At 35.2% G+C, this 26,440-nt stretch overlaps 2 protein-coding genes across 5 annotated transcripts; one reads left to right on the plus strand and one right to left on the minus strand.

Annotated features, from left to right (window-relative positions):
• Positions 1-424: 424 nt before the first annotated feature.
• Positions 425-15,707, plus strand: fntb (farnesyltransferase, CAAX box, beta). The gene is made up of 12 exons (XM_051139522.1): positions 425-696; positions 2,260-2,324; positions 6,342-6,414; positions 8,044-8,135; positions 9,706-9,852; positions 9,951-10,034; positions 10,337-10,423; positions 10,548-10,677; positions 11,067-11,199; positions 12,808-12,919; positions 13,872-13,986; positions 14,077-15,707. Exons 1-12 carry the CDS (start codon positions 598-600, stop codon positions 14,197-14,199), a joined length of 1,260 nt encoding a protein of 419 aa, XP_050995479.1. The 5' UTR covers positions 425-597; the 3' UTR covers positions 14,200-15,707.
• A 1,492-nt stretch (positions 15,708-17,199) lies between these two features.
• On the minus strand, positions 17,200-25,438 carry max (myc associated factor X). 4 transcript variants are annotated; one of them, XM_051138674.1, is made up of 5 exons: positions 25,257-25,438; positions 24,910-24,936; positions 21,546-21,653; positions 18,697-18,820; positions 17,200-18,600 (listed from the first exon to the last, which is right to left on the minus strand). In XM_051138674.1, the coding sequence occupies exons 1-5, from the start codon at positions 25,290-25,292 to the stop codon at positions 18,413-18,415; spliced, it is 483 nt and encodes a 160-aa protein (XP_050994631.1). In that variant the 5' UTR covers positions 25,293-25,438; the 3' UTR covers positions 17,200-18,412. The 4 variants fall into 4 exon arrangements, with proteins under 4 accessions (XP_050994631.1, XP_050994630.1, XP_050994633.1 ...); XM_051138673.1 differs by having other exon boundaries at positions 18,697-18,835; XM_051138676.1 differs by lacking the exon at positions 24,910-24,936 and having other exon boundaries at positions 25,257-25,437.
• Between the last annotated feature and the right edge of the window lie 1,002 nt (positions 25,439-26,440).

Consider the following 26,440-nt stretch of genomic DNA (forward strand, 5'->3'; position numbering starts at 1 on the left):
ATTTCTAAAAGACCATGTGACTGGAATAATGATGCTAAAATTCAGCTTTGAAATAACAGGAATAAATTACATTTTAAAATATATAATATTTTTAAAAAAATTCAGTTTTTGTTGTACTTTGGATCAAATAAATCGGGCTTGGTGAGCAGAAGAGGCTTCTTTAAAAAACATTCAAAATCTTACTGTTCAAAAATGTTTGACTAGTAGCATATACATAAGCAAAATAAATAAATAAAACGTAAAAATAAAGAAACAAAATTATAAATAGCTATTATTAAAACGCATATGTAAATTTATAAATGATACATTAATGTCACGCAGGGATTTTTTTAAAGCTACGCAAGGATAGCCTACGACGTGATCCGTACTGCGTCATGACGTAAAAGAATCACTGAATCATTTTTTAGCCGTTGCTTTAAAACGAAGATTCATTTCGCAGAACGTTGCCGCTTTCTCAAATGTGCCTTCAGGCTTTCCATACTTGAGCTGCAAGTCACTTGACGCCGTTGAGGAAACCCCTCCCACGCTGTCTTGACACTTGCTCTGCTGGAAAACTGCTGATTTTCTATTACAGTGCATGTGTTTTCAAATCTCATCATGGAAGAGGCGTCTCCTCCTCTGCGATGCTTTCGTGATTCACACTCCTCTGAGCTTTTTAACGATGACGGCGTTCAAACGGTGACCTCGAGGGAACAGGTGAGCTTAACTCTTAGTATTAGTTAGCTAATTGGTATTAGCGCAAAGCTAACTGTCTATTTACATTGTTTCTGTGCTTCATCACTTTGCAGAAGGAGACAGTAGTGATTACCGAGAGTCATTCTGGGTGTTCTGCACGTGCAGAATAGAATTATGCTAATGCTACTGCATCCAGCTCACCTAGTACTTATTGTTCTAGTTTAATTACACTTTTGTAAATAGCATAGGCTCATTTAAAGATATAGTTCACCAAAAATTTAAATTCTGTCATCATTTACTCTGCTTCATATTGACAACACAAAGAGGAGACATTAGGGAGAACATGAAAGTGTGTAAATTATGACAGACTTTTCATTTCTGAGTGAACGTTGGCGAATCTGTTCATACTTCACTGGTTTATGTTGCACTGTAATGTATGACCTGCATTTTTATATGGGTGGTTGTCAGTTAACCATTAGAGGTTATAAGTGAAAGGTGATATTTCCATGTATAACTTACACTACCAGTCAAAAGTTTTTTTAATGTTTTTTTTTTTTTTTTTTTAAAGAATTCTCTTCTGCTCACCAAGCCTGCATTTATTTGATCCAAAGTGCAGTTTTCTATTTGAATATATTTTAAAATGTTATTTATTCCTGTGATTTCAAAGCTGAATTTTTAGCATCATTTCTCCAGTCACATGATCCTTAAGAAATCATTCTAATATTTTGATTTGCTTCTCAAAAAAAATATCGTTATTATTATGTTGTATAAAACAGCCGAGTAGAATTTTTTCAGGTTTCTTTGATGAGTAGAAAGTTCAGAAGAACAGCATTTGTCTGAAATAGAAATCTTTTGTAACATTATAAATGTCTTTACCATCACTTTTGAACAATTTAAAGCATCCTTGCTAAATAAAAAAAAAAGTATTAATTTTGAATGGTATAGTATATAATGTTACAAAAGCTTTTTTGTTCAGATAAATGTTTTAAATATTGATAATGATATTAATAATAATAAATGTTTCTTGAACAACAAATCAGCATATTAGAATACTGGAGTAATGTTAAAAATTTAGATTTGATCATGAATTACATTTTAAAACATATTCAAATAGAAAACAGTTATTTTAAATAGTAAAAAAAAAAATATTTCACATCATTACAGCTTTTTCTGTATTTCGGATCAAATAAATGCAGGCTTGGTGAGTGGAAGAGATTTCTTTAAAAAACATTAAAAATCTTACATTTCAAAAACTTTTGACTGGTAATGTATTTAGAAATATTAATCTTAGCAACAAAATGTGCAGTAAATTAAAAGTTATAAAATAAGCTTGACTGTTATAGCTCTAAATTTTAGAAACGTGCAGTATGCGTCCACTATGATTTTCAAATTAAATACATAAGCCAGTATTTTGTGTCTTTGTATGACACGCTGAACAGGATGTGATGTCATCCACCCATATACACAAGCAGCATCAGCCACAGTGGATCCTTCTGTCTGCATGTCATTTGGCTTGTTGTCTCATTTTCTATTTGGTTATCTCACTTCCACATTTTTTGTGTTCTGTTTTATCATTAAATTTAGAGAAAAGTTGAACGCAGTATTCAAGAGGTGTACAGTGTTTACCAGCAAATTCACACCTCACCACAGTAAGTAAAGTTTAGCCTTCTCTGGCAAATAACACAAAGCAGGATTCCCACAGTATTGTTAAATCAGTTCAGTAAGTTTCATTGTTCCTGCTTTTAGAAAGCATTCACTGTTGTTCTAAGTACATGTTATGTTCATGAAAATGTCTCTAGCAACAAAACCAACATTAGACTGTCCTCAGCTTGTGTCTGCTATGTATGTTTTGTAGCACAGTCTTTTCATTTGTATTATGTTGCAGCATCACAGCATATGCAGGAAACTGTATATAATATACTAATGAAATTTGCCTCTGGTAGGGGGCTTGGTGATATACCTATAATTTAATATCTTTTTTTTTTTTTTTTCAAATTTTGTCAGTAATCAATATATATTGACAAATTTTCACATTTGCTATAGAGTAATTAAAAAATGTGATTTTCTTCTGCCCCAATAAAAAAAAAAGAAAAGATTTGGATGGAACAGTAATTTTTTCTAAGCAAATTCAAAATGTTCAGTTAATAAAATATTTGCCTAGTGACCACTTTTTTAAAATAAATTAACATATTTAATGGGAAACCCTGGTATTAAGACATGCACGGCTTAATAATGTAAATGATGTCTCTTATTAAGATACGTAGTAGAAAACCTAGCAGAAAAGATTTGTGTTATTTAAAAAATCCACATTATTATGCATATTATGCATATTTTGGACTATGGGGGGGCACCATTATTTTGATGACATCAAATGGTTGCACTCAGTGAGCTACTGGCGCTACCTGTTGCTACCACAACACAACTCCGAATACACAACTTGGACAATAAAATACTGATATGATGCCACATTGTGTGGCTTTTGGTTGTAATTTTCAGTTGAAGGGCAACAAGAGAGGTGATGTAAGTCTTCACTGCTTTCCTAGCAAAAGAAGAGGTTTTTGGAAGACCACAGCTACTGAAAGAGCTTACAAACAGCAGAGACAAGAAACGCTAGATGCCATCCTGGCAGGATACAAACATGTTGACTCTTTACATGTGGATTTCCCTCAACATCTGGGTGACGTTTAGACTCCTTTTGGAGAAAAATTGATGGTACGGCATTTGGTTTAAGCCTACGCTTATAACCACAGCATCTGCATCTGATGGCTCTTTCAGTAGCTGTGGTCATCGTATCAGTATTTTATTTTTCGTGTTGTGTTGTGGTAAAAATACCAACAGGTAGCGCCTGTAGCTCACCGAGTGCAACCATTTTACATAATCAAAATAATGGCGCCCCCCATAGTCCAAAATATGTATAAAATGATGTGGACTTTTTAAATTACATAAATCTTTTTTTTTATGGGTTTACAACTATTACATATTTCAATAAGTGACATAATTTGCATAATAGTAAGCCATGTATGTAAATGAATATGTTCAAAAAGGGTACAAAAAGTGCATTCTGATCTCTTGGGAGCAATGTAACATTTTGCGCTGTGCAACTGCGATAAATTATGCAAGTGTGTCACAAGTTTTTAGCTAAGAACAAAAGCCTGTCAACAGTTTGTGGTTTAAGAGATGCTCTGTGGCATGAAACTGTGTTCCCACTGGCACTAAAAACTCTTTCAGATGGGGAACTAGTTGCTAGAACGCATAAGCACTTCTTGGCTAGTTTGAAGGAGAAGTGAAATTTGGTGCCTCTGTAGCGCATTAATCTTAATACTCGATAGTCACAATGTTCTGTAATTTCATATTGATTATTTGATTATCATAGTAACAGCTCTGATATTCAATATACTGTACATCGCTCAGCCCTAGCCTCTGGTACATCTAATTTTCACCTTCTTCCATCACAGCATGAGGTCAGTGTATTGCAGAACTTATTTCTTTTACTCGTACTTACTCAGAGAGCATTTGTACCTGTAGATGAAATGAAAACCCAGCTGATGTAATCAGGCCGCCGGACAAAGGTTGTGAAACCCTAAACATTTGGTAGAGATGCTGTAATAAACATCAGCTGTTCTGCCACATATCCAGATGGTACTTTTTGCCTCTGTTGTCAAATTTACAACTTTTCTACTTTTACACTCCAGTGGGAAAACTGTGGCAAAACACATTCATAAGCACTATGCTTACCATTTATTGCATGTAATATAATGAAAATACACTACCAGTCAAAAGTTTTTGAACAGTAAGATTTTTAATGTTTTTTAACGCTTCTGCTTACCAAGCCTGCATTTATTTGATCCAAAATACAGCAAAAGCAGTAATTTTGTGAAATATTTTTACTATTTAAAATAATTGCTTTCTATTTGAACATATTTTACAATGTAATTTATTCCTGTGATCAAAGCTAAATTTTCAGCATCGTTACTCCAGTTTTCAGTGTCACATGATCCTGCAGAAATCATTCTAATATGCTGATTTGCTGTTCAATTTTTTATTTTTATTATTGTTATCAATATTTAAAACAGTTGAGTACATTTTATCAGGATTCTTTAATGAATAGAAAGATCCAAAGATCAGCGTTTATCTGAAATAAAAGGCTTTTGTAACATTACTTATATATGTACATATATGTGTGTGTGTGTGTATGTATGTATGTATATATGTGTCTGTGTGTGTAATATGTATAAACAAGTATGTTTTAAATTGATTATAAGTGCTGATAAAGCCATTTATAATGTTATAAAAGACTTGACTTTTATTTCAGATAAATGCTGTTCTTCTGAACTTTCTATTGATCAAAGAAACTTGAAAAAATTCTACCTAGCTGTTTCCCACAATAATACTAATAATAAATGTTTTTTTGAGCAGCAAATCAGAATATTAGAATGATTTCTGAAGGATCATGTGACTAGTAATGATCCTAAAAATTAGATCATTACTAGTCACAGTAATGATTCAGCTTTCGAATCACAGCAATGAATTACATTTAAATAGAATAGAAAACAGTTGTTTTAAATAGTAAAAATATTTCAAAGTCAATTTTCTAAATTTTACTTTTGTTTTGGATCAAATAGGTGCAGACTTGGTAAGCAGAAGAGACTTAAAAAAAAAATCCTTTTAAAAACTTTTGACTTATAGTGTATGTTCTTGTAGTGTTGTAAATGATAAATCATTTTTACATAATTAAGGAATATACAAAGCTGTTGAAATGTTTGGGGTCAGTAAGACGTTTGACTAAAATTAATGTTTATTTTGTAAGGATGTATTAAATTGATCAAAAGTGACATTTACTATGTTACAGAAAAATTATGTATTTCAAATAAATGCTATTCTTTTGAACTTGAAAAATCCTAGTTTCTACAAAAAACATTTAGCAGCACTACTATTTTCAGCTGCATAAGAATAAGAAATGTTTATAAAGTGATAAATCAGCATATTAGAATGGTTTCTAAAGGATCATGTGGCACTGAACACTGGAGTAATGAAATGAAATGAATGATAATTCAGCTTCACAGGAATAAATTATATTTTTAAAGACTGTCAGTTTAATTACAGTTAATTTCAGGCATGACAGGACAAATAAATTATCCTGAAAAGACAGCACAATAAATTTGTCAACTAAAGCATTATTTCACATGAAACTTGGCTGTTGGAGGCCATATGTCACTTTGATCAGCTTGTCACAAATGTAATGACTCTGCTTTCTGTGGCCCAGTAGAGAGCAACAGAGGAAAGAGAGAGAGAGAGAGAGAACAGGGGTTAATGATCTGTTCTTTCAGCTGGGGTACCCTCAAATTAGACATGCCCCAGCACCTCTGTGGCCAGCGCTGAAGTCAAGCGTACTGTGTGTAGGCTGTTCTGACTCACGGACTCTATCATTTTAACACTGCCGCTTCCTTTGGTGGGGATAATTGGAGGATGTCAGCTCAGTTGTTGAACTTACAAATAAGTTGTTGCCTTGTACTGAGCTGTTATAAATCTTGATGAAAGTTGAAATTGATCATTTGCCACTATGTGAAAAGAGAGAGATTTTTAATGCACAAATGATACATAGTTTGCAGTAGCTAGATTCTAATAAGATGATTAAATGGCTGATTCTACACTTAATTTTTTTTCAGGCCCGCTTTACTGAGGGAACAACACTATCATTATCTGAAGAAAGGTTTACGCCATCTCTCTGATGCATATGAGGTAAACAATGTCTTTTGAAAAAAACTTTGCAGTGTTGTTTTAGTATCGTTGATATACTGTTATAGTTTTTCTTTTTGAGTTAGATTTAATTTCGATTTTTTGAAATAAAATAAATGTAAGAGTTGTTTCAGTTTATTTCGTTTCAGTAATATTTATTTTTAATCAATGAAAATGTTTTAATGGTTGAATTTTATTTTTATTTATTTTATTTTTTTTTAGTCTTAGTTAATAACACTCACTTAAAGGGATAGTTCACCCATAATTAAAAATAATTGTCATTATTTACTCATCCTCATGTCGTTCCAAACCTGTATGACTTACTTTCATGGATGGAAAACAAAAAAAATCCAAATAATATTTTCAAATAATATAATATCATGACAGTTCAGTATTTTAATTGAGCAGCTTAGATATTCTGCTGAATATCTCATTTTGTTTTTGATGTTAAAAAGTTATACAGTCATAGCGTTTTGATGGAATGACTCAAGGGTGAGTAAATTATGACCGTATTTTTATGTTTGGCTAAGCCCCATATAACTGGATATTAAAAAAAAAAAAAATATTTAGTTTCAATAATAAATAGTCCTGTCAAACAGTTAATCAAGATTAATCGCATCCAAAATAGATTTTTTTGTTTACATAATATATGTGTGTATACTGTGTATATTTATTATTTATACATAAATACACACACACACACAGTATGTATTTATATACATTTGTCTGCTGTTCTTCAGAAAAATCCTTCCGGTCCCACAAATTTTAGTTTTTTGCACCTTTTCCAACAATGACGATGATTTTGAGATTTTGAAAACTTTTGAACAGAAAGGAGATGTGTACATTTTTCTTAATATTTTTAAATTTAGTACTTTAATTAAGTCCCTCAGTTGTCCTCCATGTAAAAAGATGGATCTCAAAATCATACAGTCATTGTTGGAATGGGTTCAAATACACAAAAATGCTGGAAAACCAAAGAATTTGTAGGACTTGAAAGATTTTTCTATAGAACAGCAGGCAGTTTAACTGTTTAGGAATCAGGGACTCATTAACAACTTTAACAAAACAGAAAACAGTCATGGATCTTTCAGCAACACACAGTATTAAGATTCAAGGGTATGTAGACTTTTGAACGGGGTCATTTTTATAAATTCAGTTATTTTTTTTTCTTCTTGTGAAGTATATATAAACATCTGTTGCGTGAAATAGCTTATTCAGGTCAGTACTAAATAAAGAATAACGTGCAAGTTTCATGATCTCTCTTATTTTGTTAGAATTATTAACATATTTGCATATTCTGCAATGGGTATGTACACGTATGAGCACAACTGCATATTATGTCATCACAAATCTTTATTTTGGATGTGATTAATTGCGATTAATCGTTTGACAGCTCTCTTAATACTGTAACCACACAAAACTGGTTTATGCAGAACTATTAAGGATCTACAGTCTTGCGCTTTTAAGACCATGTGATACATGACTTGTGTGTGGGTTGGTGGGTAGGTTGTTAAAAACACCAGGCTTTTAGGTTTTGTGTGTATTCGTTTGAGAACACCATGTTCCAGTGCAGCTCTGTGTGTGTGAAACTGGTGGTAATGGCTGCTGAATCTGCATGTTGTCTGGCTTCAGTGTTTGGATGCCAGCCGGCCTTGGCTCTGCTACTGGATCCTGCACAGTCTGGAGCTGCTAGAGGAGCCTGTGCCTGCAGCAGTTGCCTCAGAGTGAGTACCAGCTCTTCTCTGCAGTACACTATCAGAGTACACGTGGCAGTGAGACAGGTGCTTAGGTCCCCTTACCCAGTTACTATCCTGGTCTTAACGTGACCACTACAGATAAAGTCAAAGTTGCATTAGCTATGACGCAAATGCATTCTTTCTTCATACAGACTATGCTTAGATGGCTTTATAGCTGCTGGGTTGAAGGCTTTTACATCTTAAGTGGTGACGACTTCTAAAATCAAATGACAGTAACACAAAGTAACACAAATTCATAAGAAGAGTCTTTTTTTGTCATTTTTTCCCGTGATAGTTACTGTATTCTTTAGTGTTTTAATGCTTTTTCTGAAAGTGATAATTTAGCCCCAGAAAATAAACATGTATACAGCATTAATAGCTAATTTGACTTTAATAGCAAAGTCAAAGTACAGATTGGAATATTTTTAGGGAATAATATTATATAGCTGAAATTTTATTTATATTATTTTATATAAGAGGTTTTGGTTTATATAAGGTTTATATAAGAGGTTATTATTTGATGTAAGATATTTTTATTATTATTATTTATATATTGCGTTTTAATTGCGTATGTTTATTTTACATATTTTTACATTTTGGATTATTTTTGCTGTCATCTAATGATTACTTTTTTATATAGTTTTATATTTAATATAAGAGATTTTGTTAATCTATTTAAATCTTTTTTTAAATATCTGCCAATATTGCATTTTTACTTAAGCATGCTTGTTTTCCAGATTTTTACATTTAAATGATCTTGCCTATCATCTTATGCTCATTTTTTTTTATATAGTTTTATACTTGATATAAGAGATTTTTTTTTGAAAACTATTTAATTATTATTATTTTTATTTATATGTCAATATTGGATTTTTAATTAAGAGCATGTTTATTTTCCATATTTTTACATTTAGGTTATCTTTGCCATCTAATGCTCATATATAGTTTTACATTTAGTATAAAAAATTGTCAATTTAAATCTTTTTATTTATTTTTTTTAAATAACTGTCAGTATTGCATTTTTAATTAAGCATGTTTGTTTTCCATATTTTACATTTACATCTTTGCTGTCATCTAATGCTCACTTAAGTTATTTTTAAAAAATATCTTTTAACTTTAATAACACTAAATATGCATTTTTTACTTTACAATATAATGTTGTGGTGCTTACATTCAGTGTAAAATGATTAATTGTGGTTTTAGTTATTTATTTATAGATTCCTTATGAAAATTAACCATGGTTTTACTACAAATGAAACCAAAAAAACATGGTTAACTACAAATTAACCATGGTTTTGATATTCTAACCATAGTTTACCCATGGTATATGTAGTAAAACTGTGGTTTTATGGTAGTCAATACACCAAAAAACCATGGTTACTACTTTTACTATAGTAAAACCATGATTAATTTTCATAAGGAATAATATAGAATGTTTTAAAATAAAGGTGCTTCCATTATCGTTTTAGAATATGGCCTTTTGCTTATATTTAAGTTCCTATTACATCTATATGCCTGTAGTTGTAAATATATCATGACGTTAACTCTTGTCTGTCAGCGTGTGTCAGTTCCTGGCCAAATGTCAGAACAGGACAGGTGGGTTCGGTGGAGGTCCGGGTCAACACGCTCATCTGGCACCCACCTACGCAGCTGTAAACGCCCTTTGCATCCTGGGCACAGACGAGGCCTACAAAGTCATCAACAGGTTTCACATTTGCTTTGTATTATCACCTGCTTACCTGCAGATGTTGTATTGATAATATTACCATGGAAACACATTCTATTTGCCCCCTCCCCCATCAGAGAGAAGCTCCTAGACTTCCTGTACTCTGTGAAGCAGCCAGATGGCTCCTTTGTGATGCATGTGGGCGGGGAGGTGGATGTCAGGTGAGTTCTGTCACTGTTATACCCTGAAGCATCTTCACAACAGTCGTAAATTTTTTTTTTATTCCCCTAAAGCATTTTTCAAGAGTGACCTTTTACTATTCCCAACAGATAGATTAGTGCTAGAAAAATGCTTCATGTTCACTGTAGGTCAGTGCTAGACAAAGAAAGTCACTTTGAAAAGTAATTGGATCTCACAGGCTTTTAGTCTTATTTTAGTAATGTTGCTCGTGGTTATTAACATGCATAGTTGATCATTGTCTGCCTGTTGACTTATGGTTGCTCTTGTGTGTCTAATCTGATAGGAGTGCATATTGTGCCGCTTCTGTCGCTTCACTCACCAATATAATCACACCCAACCTGTTTGATGGGACGCACAATTGGATTCTCAGGTAACAACTTTCACATTCTCTTTCAAAATATGCTAATTTAGTTGCATGCAGATTATCCCAGTCAACATTTTCATATTGGAGAAGATGTAGGCATGAACGTAACATAACTTCCTTTGGTCTTCAGCTGCCAGAACTGGGAGGGCGGTTTAGGTGGAGTACCAGGACTTGAGGCACATGGCGGCTACACCTTCTGCGGTACTGCTGCCATGGTCATACTGGGCAAAGAACATATGCTGGATCTCAAAGCCTTGTTAGTAAGTCCTTCGTCCTGCCTTGTTTTCCCTTTGCTACAGTTCCACCTTTTATTTAACCTGACTCTTCCTGTCCATTAGATTGAATAAACTGAGGTTTATGAGATGCGTTAAAGGTCAGTTGCGTGTATGCTGAACGTTGGAGGAGAAGCGTCTCATTACTAGTTCCTTAGGGACACTAAACATGCTTGGGAATATTAACATCAGTGTGCTGCAATGTGGTAGATGCTTAGATCAGCAGATCTCCAGGGTCTTTGGCAGACATTGACATTAACAGTCCCAGTGCACAGGCAGATTTGTCTTAACGATAAGGCAGCAGCACTAATGATCTTCCTATGCTGTTACTTGTAAACCTGTAAATTGGAGGCTTTTCTCTCTTTTTCCTTCATTAGCGCTGGGTAACCAGCAAACAAATGCGTTTTGAAGGTGGATTTCAGGGCCGCTGTAACAAGCTGGTGGATGGGTGTTACTCCTTCTGGCAAGCAGGACTATTACCGTTACTCCACAGGGCTCTTTTTAAAGAAGGTGAGCGGCCATCCTAGAAAAACAACTAACACTTTGCTTATATGGGCCTTTTTACAGAATTGGTTCAAAGTCAGAGTTGGAAACGTCAAAATGTTCCACAAATTTTGTATGTATGAAAGTTGTATAATATACAAGGTACACATTTCTAGTAATTGCACAGTTAATTCTCATATTGTGTTTTCAGAACGTTTTGGAATATTTGTCCTAACCCCAAATTTGTCACTACCGAAACACTGTAGGTTATATTGACCTATTAAGAGTTTGCTTCCTTCTAAATATATATTTTTTCTATTTTATTAAAAGTTGTCAGAGGTAAATCAGTAACAGTTACAATTTTAAAAATATTTTAAGTGTGATTTATGAGATTTGTTGTGTTTTTAATCCAGTTTTTCTTTGTAAAAGTTGATCATACTAATTTCAAACTTAAGGATTCATTAGTTTGAATATACACTGAACCAAACACTATCATAACATCTTAGTTGACAATTCAGTATACTTTATTTTTGACAAAACATCCCATGTTTTGTTCGTGACTGCGCATTTTCGGTAGTGACAGTAATGTTTTGGTAGCGACCTCATCACATTACATACTAACTCACATACTAAAACACTACTAAAATATACTAAAATACAAAATTTGCGTAACTGACTAAAATTTTGTTTATTTCAGACAAAAATAAAGGATTGTGTGTTCCCTTTTGTCACTACCGAAACTTCACCACATGTTTTGGTCGTGACTGTTTCGGTGGTGACAATTTTAGATACTTTTAAAGTTAGCTCAAAGATGCTAGTCAGCACAAAGTTAGCTATCACAGTTCTGAAGAGTTGTACAAATAAAAATGAAATGTTATGGAATAACTCCCAAAAATGTGCTTAATTATAGAAAAATGGTGTTCGTTAATGACATCTTTTAAAGTTACAGATTTTTCAGACTTTTGAATACATTTACCTCAAAATGATGGTACCTACCTACTCACCATGTAGTGATGAGAAAGTGACACATAAATATTTACTGATCATAAATGTAGATTTGTAGTTAAAATCAGTCTCAGCCAATGGACTAAAACATACACTGTTTTGGTAGTGACATGCAAGCATGTAGGACAGAAAGAAAATATAAAATAAATATATTTAAAAAAAAAAAATCAAAAATATATTTTTAAAAACAAGAATGGAATAAAATGCAAAAATTATTTTAATATCATTTTTAACAGTAGAAAATGTAAGGGTTCGGGACAGCCACCTCCCAATTGAAAGTACCCACTAAATGATGATTTTGTGTATATTAAGCTTACTGATATTTTAGATGTTGTGGGTTTCAATCGATAATAGATCTTAGTAAACATCTAAGATTTGAGTACTTAAATGCTTTTCAAATGTGCTTTTTGGTTGTGGAACAGCAGTTTGCACCAGTTCTGTTGAATGGCCCATATATGAAACATTTCGCAATAATCAACTGATTAAAATACTACAAGGTTCCTAAGGTTATAGTTTCCATTTCCACTGTACTTTTTTTCTTCATTTAAACCCAACATGGATATCAAACACATAGGGTCTAGTGTCAGATTTAATAGATTAACCTTTGAAGATATTATTGTGTGTGTAAAGGAGACTCAACGCTGAGTGTGAGTAGCTGGATGTTTGAGAGAAAGGCCCTGCAGGAATACATCCTCCTCTGCTGCCAGAATCCTGGTGGAGGCCTTCTGGACAAACCGGGCAAGTGAGTACAGCTCTTCTACTGCACACACACACACACACAAATAGACACATATATAATGCAGTCCATAAGCTTGCAATAATATCACCAGTAATGTGTTTTTATTAAATGTCGGATTCACTTTATATTTAATCCATTAACGATTTGGGTTAGTTCACCCAAAATGTAAAATTCTGTCATTAATTACTCACCCTCATGTCATTCCAAACCTGTAAGACAAAAAAACTAAACCTTTTGACCTGCATGCACAGACAGCAATGCAACTGACACGTTCAATGCCCAGAAACGTAGTAAGGACATTGTTAAAATAGTCCATGTGACATCAGTGGTTCAACCGTAATTTTACAAAGCTACAAGTATACTTTTTGTGTGCAAAGAAAACTAACAACTTTATTGAACAATTTCTTCTCCTCCATGTCAGTCTTTGCACATGCACAATTTTCATTTTTGGTTGAAGGTCTCTTCAAGGTTCATATTGTAGCTGCATTTATAATCATGGAAAAAAGTTTTATAATTGAGTAAACCTATAAATGTGAAATGACTCTCTAGGACTGTAATGGAATTTAAAAAAAATCATAAGTTTGCATTTTGTGGTTCTGCTCTGCCCTAAAACATTTCATCAGCTAGATATTGCTCATCTAGAGTCTGTGTGGAGCAAAACTTTATGTAGTTTTTGTGTGAATCATTCTTTTCGACTGAATCACAAACAGGATTTTTAATGATTTGTAAATACCCTTTTCCAGTAACAAACAAAACCACAAACATCTACCTGGAAAGGTCATGGAAAAACCATTGGCCTCTTGAAGGCCATTACATCAGTCTGGTTCAACTTTGGGGATCAAACGAAAAATAAAATCTGGATCTGAACTTTAAAATCTTGGATTCTTTTTGTCCTTTTACTAACTATGCAGACCAAAACAACCTTTCATAATAGTTGATCACTGATTCCCCACAGGTCTAGAGATTTCTACCACACGTGCTACTGTTTGAGTGGACTCTCAATAGCACAGCACTTCGGAAACAAAGACCTTCATAATGAGCTCATCCTCGGTCGGGACGAGAACAGACTGGTGAGAGATACTGAAAATTAGATCTGAGCTCAGCCACACTGAGATTTATGTACTCGTATAACTAAATGCCCTTGTATTTCTTCCATCCAGGCACCAACTCATCCAGTTTACAACATCTGCCCGGAGAAGGTCGCCCAAGCGATTGAATATTTCCACCAGCTATCTGTTCCGGTTCAGACGGGACCTACACCAAGTGCGATGGACCAGTCATAGACTTTTCCTTCTTTTTCTATTGTAAACATATTTGGGGGTTTGAGCTAGTTTGACCTAACGCAGAGTAAAAATGCTGTAGCCAAACGTCCTGGTCTGTGCAGCATCTACAGATGGGGAAACACTCTGAAGGTCTGATCTACTACGGCTTCAGCATGGGGTTATGGGTTTTAGCCAGGGACAACAGTAGAGGCTGACTAGACGAGGTGTTTTTCATGCACCAGTCGTTGATTGATATTTTATTGCACATACCAGCTTATTTTGGGCTTTGGAAATGTTTCCCAGAGTGCACGTGGCAGTAAGTTCTGGAGAGGAATAAAGACTTGGATGGAAGTTTGTTTTTATCCTGGTTGGTGTATTATGGATGATCTATACTCACTGTGGGCAGTCCATCATTTGACTTTAATCTCTGTCATCTCTAATTTGGAGTGCTGTTTGGCCATTATGACTGAAACGAATATGGGAACTGCCAAATATTTAAATATAGTTTGGGTACAACAAACTCAGTACAGTGTTTACATTTTGTAATCTTTGGCTGCAGTTGAAAAATATCATCTGTGCTGTTCAATGAGCTTTTAAACTGTATTTAACAATTCAATCATCATGCTTTTAATCTTAATATGCTGGTATTAAGTATCAAAACAGAATGGCATTTCATCATAGTACATTAAAGAAACAGTTCATCCAAAAATGAAAGTTTTGTCATTATTTACTCACTCTCATGTCTTTCCAAACCTGTATGAGTTTACTTCTTTGTGAAACAAAAGGAGAAGTTTAGAAGAATCTTGACACTGCATTTTTTTCTCATAAATGAAAGTAAATGGAGACTAAGGCTGTCGCATGACAAAAAAGAAGTATCGAAGTAATCCATAAGATTTGTCCTCATGCAAGTTGATTCAAACAGGGTCAGGGCATCTGATGTGTGTGTATGAATATGCATAAGTATGAATGAAATTTGAGAACTACAATGGAGGGAAACTAGTTCAGTTAATTTTTACTTGTTATTCACACAAAGCTTCAAACATATGGTTTAGAAGACGTGGATCAAAGCATGCATGTAATATAGATTTTTTGCATTTAGCATCTAAGCTTAGCATTTTTAAAAAGCTATTGAAGTCATACAGGTTGGTACAACGTGACTGTGAGTAAATGATCAAGTAAAAACAACTCCAGTTCTGACTAATGACTGAAAGACCAGTTTCATAAAATATTAGTACAGTACAAAACTGCAACCAGTTTTTTTTTTTTTTTTTCAGGGAGCCAGGAAAAATGAGTCTTTGTGATGACTTAAATTGACTTAAAGACAGACAAAAGCATTAAAATAACATTTTTTATCATTATTATTCATCCCCTCAAAAACTACTTTTTTATTTGAAGAGCCAGGGTTCCCACCGTCTGGATATATAATTTTAAAATTATCATTTTTAGACCTTGGGATTAAGTGTTATTAAATGTCTATAATTATTGGACATTTAGTACTAAATGACCTCCTTAAAATATTAAATGAGTATTATTTAACTAAAACACTGAACATTTATTTAACTGAAAAATAAGCAAGCAATACCTTCGGGTTAAATACAAGAAAACCATATTAGCCCATAGGAAAATTAACTATGGTTTTATTATTGTAAAAGTGCAGTAACCATGTTTTTGGTGCATTGATTACCATTTGTATAACCATAGTTTTTCTACAAATACCATGGTTAAACCAATGGTTAGTGTAGCAAGACCATGGTTAATTTGTGGTTACCATGGTTTAACTATAGTAACCATGGTTTTTTGGTTTTATTTGAAGTAAAACCATATTTAATTTTCGTAAGGGTTGTCTCTCCATCACTCTCTAGAATAAAATTATACTGTAAATGTCATTTACATGTCATCAACGTAAAATTCAATGCATAATATGTCATAATGTTTACCAAAAATGGCCGGCGAGATTAAAGCTTGTCGCAGCACTGTTTTTTCAATGGCTCTGGTGTTAACAGAAGCGCTTTATTTTACGATTTACGCCACATTACGTGCGCCAAAGCGGTATTTATCTTAAGAATTTAGTATTAAAATTTACAAAGCTGCAATTTTGTTTAAAATCGTAAGCAGGATTGCCAATTTGGCGTGAGATTTTGAGTAGCAATTGGGCGGGTCTTGTTGTGAAAACCTGGCAACCCTGATTGCATTATCCACCAAAATTTTCCCGTAAGAGCGGACGCGGCCATTTGTAAATTTTAGGTGTCTAGCTTCTGGTCTCATCCACTTCTAGCTATTTTTAACTGTATAAAACTCATTTTGGTGCTTGATATTGCAAATTGGTGTGTCTAACCATATTATTTTAACGTATTATACTTAATATGAACACACTGGTTTGTAGTGCAAACAATCTTACCGTTTACTGCACCTTGTTATTCAAGTTATTTCCCCATAGTGTTTTCACGACGCGTCATCAGTCGGCCATATTGGTGGCACTGAATGCAAACAATGCCACTGAATTGAACGAAACTCGCAAATTTTGTTAAAATTGGCCAAACTGAACCAGGATTTCCAGGGCATCTTGACAGCATTCGTGTTTGTTCTTATTTCCAGTCAGGTAGGTGAAATATTAGGCTAATATCTTGATTAATACTGCTCGTACATATCTTTACCACCTATTAACTTTAGTTTGTCAAAATATTGTGCCCTTTCCTGCTTACTAAGGCATTCTCTATATGATTTAGCAACTTCCACATGTTTTTTTCTGTGGCTGAGGCCACATAAATTAATGGAACAACGTATTCAGTAGTACATTAACCATGCAATCCTTGCTGTTTGCATCTAGGTAACTGACCAAATCGTGATGTTAGTGCACACCCCCTAACTCTAAAGTATTTAATCTGGTAGAAATTGCAAATAAAATAAATGTTTAAATCCTTGTAAATCACAAACATGCATAAAAGTGACATAGACTTAAAATTTTGTTGTGGACAATTGGGATGAAAAAGATTGAGAACCAAAGGAACCACACAGCATATGTAAAGGATAAAATAGTTTTATTTATATTCTCATTGTAAAGGTAGGCCTCAACTTGCAAGACAACTGTTGGCAGTATGTACAACATACCTGTAATTTCCATGGAATGGAATCAGACAAAGAAAGACCTACTCAGTTTACTAACGTACTAAGTGGAAAATATGGTAAAAGATACACGCGCACATACACACACTCACATCTCCTAGACACTCAAAATGCAACTTTTGCGGTGTGCAGCGGTCAAATTTCCGATGAACATTTAGAACATTAACCTTTAAAAGTCACGACATGAATCTACTCTTTCAATATCGACTAGCTTTGTGGGGGGGCGGACATCATTTGGAACGTTTATATTCCCAATATGGAGTGAAATACATAAAATACATGTTTGGGAGGCTCAGATGACAGATGCAAAATATATGCTTTATCACTTTTTTTTAACCCCCTTGTTTTAAAAGAAACAATCTCTTTTTTTTCCCCCAACCTGTAAACTTTACTACATCAGGCTAAAACAACAAATACAACACAAGCTCAGCAGCCTTCCCATAAAGCATTTTTTTTGTATTTTGTATTTTTTAAATAAGGGATTTTATCGATAACATGTCAAAACGTGTCACTCATCCCATAGGTCTAACAAGGGGTACACTGATAGATGCTTCAAAAACATTCCTTTATGGAAAAGTAACAAATATTTAGAAAGGCAAACCACTCGGGACAATTCAGCTAAGGGTAAGTTCTAAGCAGGCTTTAAGATATTCAACAAAAAAAAAAAAAAAAAAAAAAAAAAAGTATATTTTAGCAGTGCTAGGAGCTGTACGCCTCATTCACCCCTTTGGATTTCCATCTGGAGGGATTGCAGACAAGGGTACAAAAAAAAGCATCAAGTCCTTAAGTTGCAAAGCTGCCTCATTTTGGGTTTAAAATCATCGTTTGTTGTTGCGTGTGCCAGGACGCAAGATGGACGAACCGAGTCGGAGAGGGAGGGAGAGTAAAAACAAGCCATGAGTGTTCTTCCCGTAACAGGCGTCCCTCACTCTTGTAAACCTGGCGGAGGTTTCTTCACGCGTGGAATCGAGGGTTGACATTCACTGAAAGAGATTGATCAAGGTGGTCTGGGGCGATTGAGGTACACAAAATACAACAAGAAACAGGCCATTGCTGTGACTCTCCCTCCCCTCAGAGGAGAACTTTGTGGAGCGGGCCGAGGATCCGCCGTTTAGCTGTCCTCCGGGCGGTGCTTCTTCCGGGTACGCTGTTCCTCCGGCTCAGACTCCGAGCTCGAGTCGGAACCGCCGTCGAAGGCCGATACAGCGCTGCCCTTGGGGTTGGTGTACAGGCTGCTGTCTGAAGAGGAGTAGTTGGCCTGCAGCTGCGTGGTCCCCTTGACTTTCTCCAGTGCCCGTACTGGAAATTAAAAAAAAGAGAAGATGACACGCTCTTCATTTTTTGCCGGAAATCATAGTGATGCAAGAGTATGAGGAGTAACGCAGAGTAACCCACCTTGTTGCTCCAGCAGAGCGTTCTGCCTCTTCAGATCGTCGATGTCCTGCTGGTGTGTGTGGTTTTTTCGTCGCATGTACTGGATGTACTCTGTGGCTTTGTCTAGGATTTGAGCTCGGGATGCCTGTTTGATAGATTGCTGTCAGCAACAAATGAAAAACTAGAATTTGACGCAAGGAATGCAGTTACATTTCATACACATGAACCCAAAGCAATTCAAACAAGCCTAATAAAAAAAAAAACACAAACAGCTTAATCTCTTATATTAATAGCTACATATTTAGAAATTCTGTTAAATGCTGATAAGCCAAAAATGCTCATGTTACAACTGATAACCAATAAATATTTGTCTACAGTATAAAATGCAAATCGAAACACTTAAAATCATTCAATTAAAAAAAAATAAGTGAGCATCACATCATAGTTTACAGTATAAAAACAGACATTCGTAGTTGACCCAAAAGTGAAAACTACCTCATTATTTACTTACCCTCAAGCCGTAATAGGTGTATATGACTTTCAGAGTTACATTAAGAAACGTCATATGTCCTCCGCTGGAACACCACTCACATGTTCGCAAGTCCACAGTTAGCGGAAGCTAGAGATTACGGTTTATAAAGTTGTAAATATGGATATTTTTCTTACAAAAATGCATTGATTTGCTTCAGAAGGCTTTTATTCACCTCATGGCGCCTGTGGAGTACTTTTTATGATGGGTGGATGCACTTTTTTGGACTTCAAAATCTCAACACCCATTCACTACCATTATAAAGCTTGGACATTTTTAATATAACTCCAACCACATACGTCTGAAAGAAGAAAGCCATGTACACCTAGGATGGCTTGAGGGCGAGTAAATCATGTTGTAATTTTCATTTTTGGGCGAGCAATCCCTTTAATCATGCTTTATTATATATATCATATTAGCCAACAACCAATATGGTACCAATATACAGTTGAGAAAATACAATTGTCTAAAGTTTGCACCCCTTTCAATATCATTAAAAAGGTTATTTAACCAAAATAAGAGGGATCATACAAAATGCATGTTATTTTATATTTATTACTGACCTGAATAAGATATTTCACATAAGATTTGATAATACAAATGTGAAAATGTTCAAAAGTTTATATCCCCTTGATTCTTAATACTGTGTTGTTACCTGAATGATCCACAGCTGTTTTTTTTTTGTTTAGTGATAGTTGTTCATGAGTCCATTGTTTGTCCTGAACAATTAAACTGCCTGTTGTTCTTCAGAAAAATCCTTCAGGTCTAGGGATGGGACGATAAATCGTTGCAACACGAATTGGGAAATGATTCAGCATTGATTTGAGATTTTCCGAACACATTGCAATTCTTTCTCAAATCGATTCTGAGCTTAGCTTTGAACAGCAGATGGCACTGCTTGTTTTAGAAACAGCTGTACTCTGTTTGTTTCCAAATCCTTACACGCACTTGAACCTAAAATAATCATTTATACAATTTGAAAAGGTTAAAGCGAATTACAAGGGTGTTCACAGTGGGCTGTGTTTACAATAATCTCGTGTCATAAACACATTCTGAGAAGAGGTGAAATTACATGACTCAGCTGAACGCACAAGTTCTCTTCAGCACTCTTCTTCATGAGCATTTGAGTGTGTGGATAAAAACTAGATTAGAGTGCCATCTGCTGTAAAGCTCAGAATCGATTCCAAAGAGAATGGCGATGCATTCGGAAGATCTCAGAATCGATCCACGAATTGATGAATTGTCCCATCCCTATTTAGGTTCCACAAATTCTTTGGTTTTCCAGCATTTTTGCATATCTGAACTCTTGCAAACAATGAGTGCATGGTTTTGAGATCCATCTTTTCACACCGAGTACAACTGAGGAACTCATATGCAACTATTACAGAAAGTTCAAACACTGCATGCATTAGGAGCCGGGGGGTGAAAACTTTTGAATTTGAAGATCAGGGTAAATTTAACTTATTTGGTCCTCTGGGAAACATGTTGGTATCTTCTGTAGCCTCTGAAGGGCAGTACTAAATTAAAAATATATTTAGGCAAAATTAGAAAAATGCACATCTCCATTCTGTTTTCAAACCCTGGCTCTTAATGCATGTTTTTCCTTCTGGAGCATCAATGAGCATTTGAGCCTTCTGTAATAGTTGCATATGAGTCCCTCAGTTGTCCTCAGTGTGAAAAGATTGATCTCAAAATCATACAGTCATTGTTGGAAAGGGTTCAAATACACAAATATGCTGGAAAACCAAAGAATTTGAGACCTGAAGGATTTTTCTGAAGAACAGTGGGTAGTTTAACTAAAAACACAGTATTTAGAACCTTTTATGTGAAATATCTTATTCAGTCAGTACTAAATAAACAATAATATTCATTTTGTATGATCCCTCTTATTTTCGTAAAATAATTAACATTTGTAATGATTCTGAAAGTGGGGTGCAAACTTTTGACCTCAGTTTTGTGCATCCCTAGTCACTAGACTACAAAAACAGCTCTATCATAAAGGTCAAAAATTATTTCTACTACATTCTTCAACCCTCTACTTCAGATATGAAACACAAGAGGAAGGAGAAACCACATTTCCCCTTGTAATGGCTTCCTGGCACCATGCCTGCACTGGGATCACACATCAATCAGCCTGGACCTATTCTGCTCCCAATTCTCATAACGCTTTTCATTCACACCTCGACATGGAAATCCCATTCTAATCACCTCATGGTTACATTTAATTACATTCAACGAACATACTCAGTATAACAGTAGACATTTCATTAAGAAAAAGCACACGAAACATCCTTTATGCCCACTTATGTTCCTCATGATTTTACCAACGACATTCACCAACCTTTTCCCCTTGCAAGGCAGGAACGGAATCCCGAAGGCTGTGAAAGCTGTCTTTGATGTGGTCCCTACGTTTGCGCTCCAGCGCATTGTGATGTGCCCGTTTGTCTGCCTGCAATGAGAGAATCACAGTGGCTTCAGCCTCTTCACAAGACATAGTGTTAGTTATAAGAAAACATTTATAGTTTGACTAACAAACAGGGTTCTATAGTTTTGACTTTAAGTGATCATGACAATCTAAAAAAAATAAATAAAAAAAAATAGAGACAAGTTGCGTAAGGTCTGTTTTTGTATTCTAGTGGATCTTTTTTTTTTTTTTTAATTAAATTAAACTATCTGCTTTTATAGGACAAAGACTGCGATTGTACTATCCCTCAAAAAGTCTCTCCGTTGGGTCTCATTTTAGTACCCTGAGACTGTTGCTCTGAGAAAACAACATGGCCACTGGAGTCCAATGTCACTGGGCTTGGCCAAGACACTGTTATTACATAAAAGCACAGCTGTAAAACCTGTTTCGAATCCAGTGACTCATTAACAAGTGCCTCTTTTGCATTTCATGGAAAAAGAAGCAAAACGAAAGCATTTATCCGAAAGGCTGAAGGGCCGCTGGGCAGCACAAAGACATTCCGGTGTCTATGCGCCACCTGGAAGAGCAAGGTGTGGCCGTAGTGTTACTGGCAGATCCAGGCTGTCTGTCTAATGTCTAGAAGGTTACGCGGTACACTGCCAATGTGAGGATTGAGTTACGTGCACGTGAGTTGGCCAAGTGCTCCACATGTCAAGGGCTATTCTGCTAAACTACGCATATGGTTTCTCCACAATTCTATCATAAAAAGCTCAATGTCTCTACTACATTAAAGATATGAAGGGGTATAAATTACATTACAGCAAGCAAAATGACAAGTACAATTGTAAAAGAAAGCGTCCTCGGAATATAGTCTACAACATGCGCTCCTCCTGTTGTCTTATGATCTCAACATCCTGATAAAAAAAACTATTTCCTCCCAGCACAAAAAGAAAGGGGGAGAGATAAACAGGACTTTGGGGACATTGCAGACCTTGTGTCTCCAGTCTAGCCAATGAAAACTCAAGGCTAGTAAAAAACAAGCCTGCTTTGTGATGAGTGCTATTTTAAACATCTCGCAATGAACTCTATCGGCACACCTTCACACTGTCCAGTCACTACTTAAAAGTCATAGTTCACTTAAAAATAAGCTTTTGTCATCACTTGCTCACATTCACATCATTCCAAATCTGTACGAGTTTCTAATGTAGAACACGCAACCTTTTTTATGCTTTCAGTTATGACTGCATTAACTTCCATTGTATGTACAAAAACAGTTGAAACAGAACTTTTAAATATCTTCTTTTTGTTTGAAAAGTCATAAGTTTGGAACGACATGAATGTGAGTAAGTGACGGATATGTCTATATCTTTAACATCAGAGCATGTTTAAATACCAGTTTTTGTAAGTAATCTAGTGATCTAGTCTCAGTCTTAAGGTAGGGTGTGAAGGGGTCAAAAAATGTTCTATTTAAACACAGCAGCCCAAACACAAGCTGAGCAAACAGGTAAGGGCTACACATAGTACTTGGGAAGAAGCTGAATTTAACACTTAAAACCTCATAACCAAATATGTGACCCTGAACCACAAAACCAGTCTTAGGCAGAACAAGTATATTTGTAGCAACAGCCAAAAATACATTGTAGGGGTCAAAATTATTGATTTTTATTTCAAATCATTAGGAAATTAAGTAAAGATCATGTTCCATGATGATATTTTGTACATTTCCTACCATAAATATGTCAACTTAATTTCTGATTAGTAATATGCATTGCTAAGAACTTTATTTGGACAATATATAAAGGCAATATTCTCAATATTTTTAGCTTCCAGATTTTCAAAGAGTTGTATCTCGGCCAAATATTGTCCTATCTTAACAAACCATTCATCAGTGGAAAGCTTATTTATTTATTTGAAGTTGATCCTTACGACTGGTTTTGTGGTCCAGGGTTACATATACTGAAATCTTTCTGGCAAGTTAAGAGACTGTGGACCCATATCCACAAAATCCCAAGAAATTTCCAAATGTATGGAAAGCTACACTGCACTGATTTCAAAGTGACTTATGGAGATGATCAAATGTACATTTTAATCCACTATATTATTTTATACAGTTTCTGAGAGGCATTTAATTTTAACACGAAATATTTCTTTTTAAAGATGCTTGTTTGTTAGCATAGTTCTTTAAGCGGCAGGTTCACGCACTTGTTCAGGCTTCTGGGTTATTGTCATGTCATAATGGCAAAAACAAAAGCATTATGCTTTAATAAAAGGACTATCACATGTGCATGAGTAACATAAGGTGTGAAAGCTTGAGAAATCAACTGCCTTAAAACCTCACTGCCCAGACTGGAATTTTTACAATTAATGTAAAGTGATAATTCACTAAAAAATGAAAATCGCATCATCATCATGAACACCTTCATGCTGTTCCAAATCTATATGACTTTAACACAGAGTATAGACAATATAATAATATACATACAAATTTAGAATAACATGATGGTAAATAAGTGATGACGGCATTTATTTTGAGGATAAAAATACCTTTAACATTTACGTAAAATAAAGATCCCAACTAGTTCATACACGCAAGTTTACGTTTCTTTTTCTATTTATACACAGGCGTGCATGCGTGTGTGTATATGTACACATGGGTGTTTCATTTTCATTTCAATATATTTTCCTCTTTTCTATCACCGTTTTGTCTGTGTAATAATGCTTTGCTAAAAATGACTGAAATTCGAAAAGGGGGTGTTCTATAGGTTCATGATTAATATTTAATATTGCTTATTTATTCATACACAATCTAACGTAACAAAAACAAGACCTCGTTGAGGTCAAATGCATATGTTACAAGGGATAACCCAGCCGTCGTATTAACATCGTCTAACTAATACGCAATATACACTGCGAGCGTCGCGACGCATCAGAACGCTCGCCAGTAGAGAATCCGTTCGCGAGCGTTCTAGTTTGTCGCGTCGCGCACTCGCAGTGTAGATGCGGCTCTCTCACGTACGTCCGTCCCTCCCTTCCTCCTGCAGCAAGTGTCCTGCTGTCGAGCACTGAGCTCCCTGAACCGAGTCAAAACAAGCAGAATGTGTGCTCTTGTGCTGGTGCTCATTCAGTTCAGCACATCTACCCCCTTTTAGGCTTGATTCTATCTTGTTTTGTCGTCCAGCGATGCAAATTAGTTACGGCCGTTCAGTACCTACCCGGAAATAAATTGTAGCTAATCTCAAAAAGAGAAGAAATTTTCGGCATTAAAGGCTAAACTGGATTAATTGCTCCGCTTATTACGCACCACAGAGTGAAATCTCGGTGATTCTTCCTGTAAGAAAACAGAACAGAAAAGTACAATTGTAGCTACAGCTGTAAGAGAGATACTTAACTGGCTATTGATGGATGCAATGCACTGTTTTACTAACACAGAGTCGCAAATGTAAATATACGGAGACAAGTATAAACTCGACCCCGTGTGTAACTGCTCATTTGGCTTGATATTCTTATTAAACTGTCTGGAAAATGATTTCAAACGCTAGGATGGCTAACTAGCTAACAGGCTAGCCTCGTATTGAGGCTCAAGTATCGAAAATACAAGAGGTTTCATTCTCATACATGCAGAGTACAAACACAAATAACTATACTTACATCACTATCGACCTCGATATCATCGTTGTCGCTCATTCTTCGGCGAAGATCGAGAAATCTATACGAAATGTTGTTTTGAAAACAACATGAAATGGGGCCCAAATCAAATGAACAAACAGGAGAGATTCACTGCTTACACGAAACGAGATCAACGGACTCTCCACACGTGACTCGCCTACACACGGACATTTACCGTGGCTTGTCACGCCTGTGATTGCGTCGCAAGGTGTTATGGGATTTGTTGTTGTTTTAGAACTCGATGTAACAGCGAACGGATTATGTAGAACTACAACACCCAGACGGAATTTCGGAGTTGCGTCTCTACTTAGCGTTGAAGGAAAGCCCTTTTAATGAGAATGCTATATGGTAATTGTAGTTTATTTATTGTCGTGCTACAAGCAAGACACGTGGAAAGTACTCAGCGCTGTTTGTGACTAATATGGTGATTAGTAATACTACAAGTATGTGTGAGTAATACTGCGCGATAAATATTTAAAGTATTGTAAACAGTCTTATTTTATTATTGTTATCAAATCAATAACAATACAAACCACAGACGTATATACTATCTTATAGATGAGTTGGGGTTACAGGTCAAAACAACAACAAAAATCTAAATAAACTTAATTCCTACACTTATTTAGTTACTCTTCTTAAATAGAAACTAAATTTTGATTTCTTATTAATGTATCTTAGATAAACAATGCATGTTGTAAACACAATCTGTCAACCAACACTAAAAACACCACTATATATATATATATATATATATATGTGTGTGTGTGTGTGTGTGTGTGTGTGTGTGTGTGCACCTGGTATTTATCACGTTATGGGGACCAAATAGGATAGGTCCCCACAAGGATAGTAATACCAGTAAATTTTGACCTTGTGGGGACATTTGTGAGGTCCCCATGAGGAAACAGGCTTATAAATCATGCAGAATGATTTTTTTTTTGAGAAAGTAAAAGTGTGCACAGTCTCCTGTGAGGGCTAGGTTTAGGTGTAGGGTAGGTGTAGGGCAATAGAAAATAGGGTTTGTACAGTATAAAAACCATTACGCCTATGGAATGTCCCCATAAAACATGTAAACACAACATGTGTGTGTGTGTGTGTGTGTGTGTATTACTCACACATCTATATATATATTTATATGTGTGAGTAATACACGTGTGTGTGTATATAAA

The sequence above is a fragment of the Labeo rohita genome, chromosome 20 (genome assembly GCF_022985175.1).
Source record: "Labeo rohita strain BAU-BD-2019 chromosome 20, IGBB_LRoh.1.0, whole genome shotgun sequence".
In the NCBI taxonomy this organism is placed as follows: domain Eukaryota; kingdom Metazoa; phylum Chordata; class Actinopteri; order Cypriniformes; family Cyprinidae; genus Labeo; species Labeo rohita.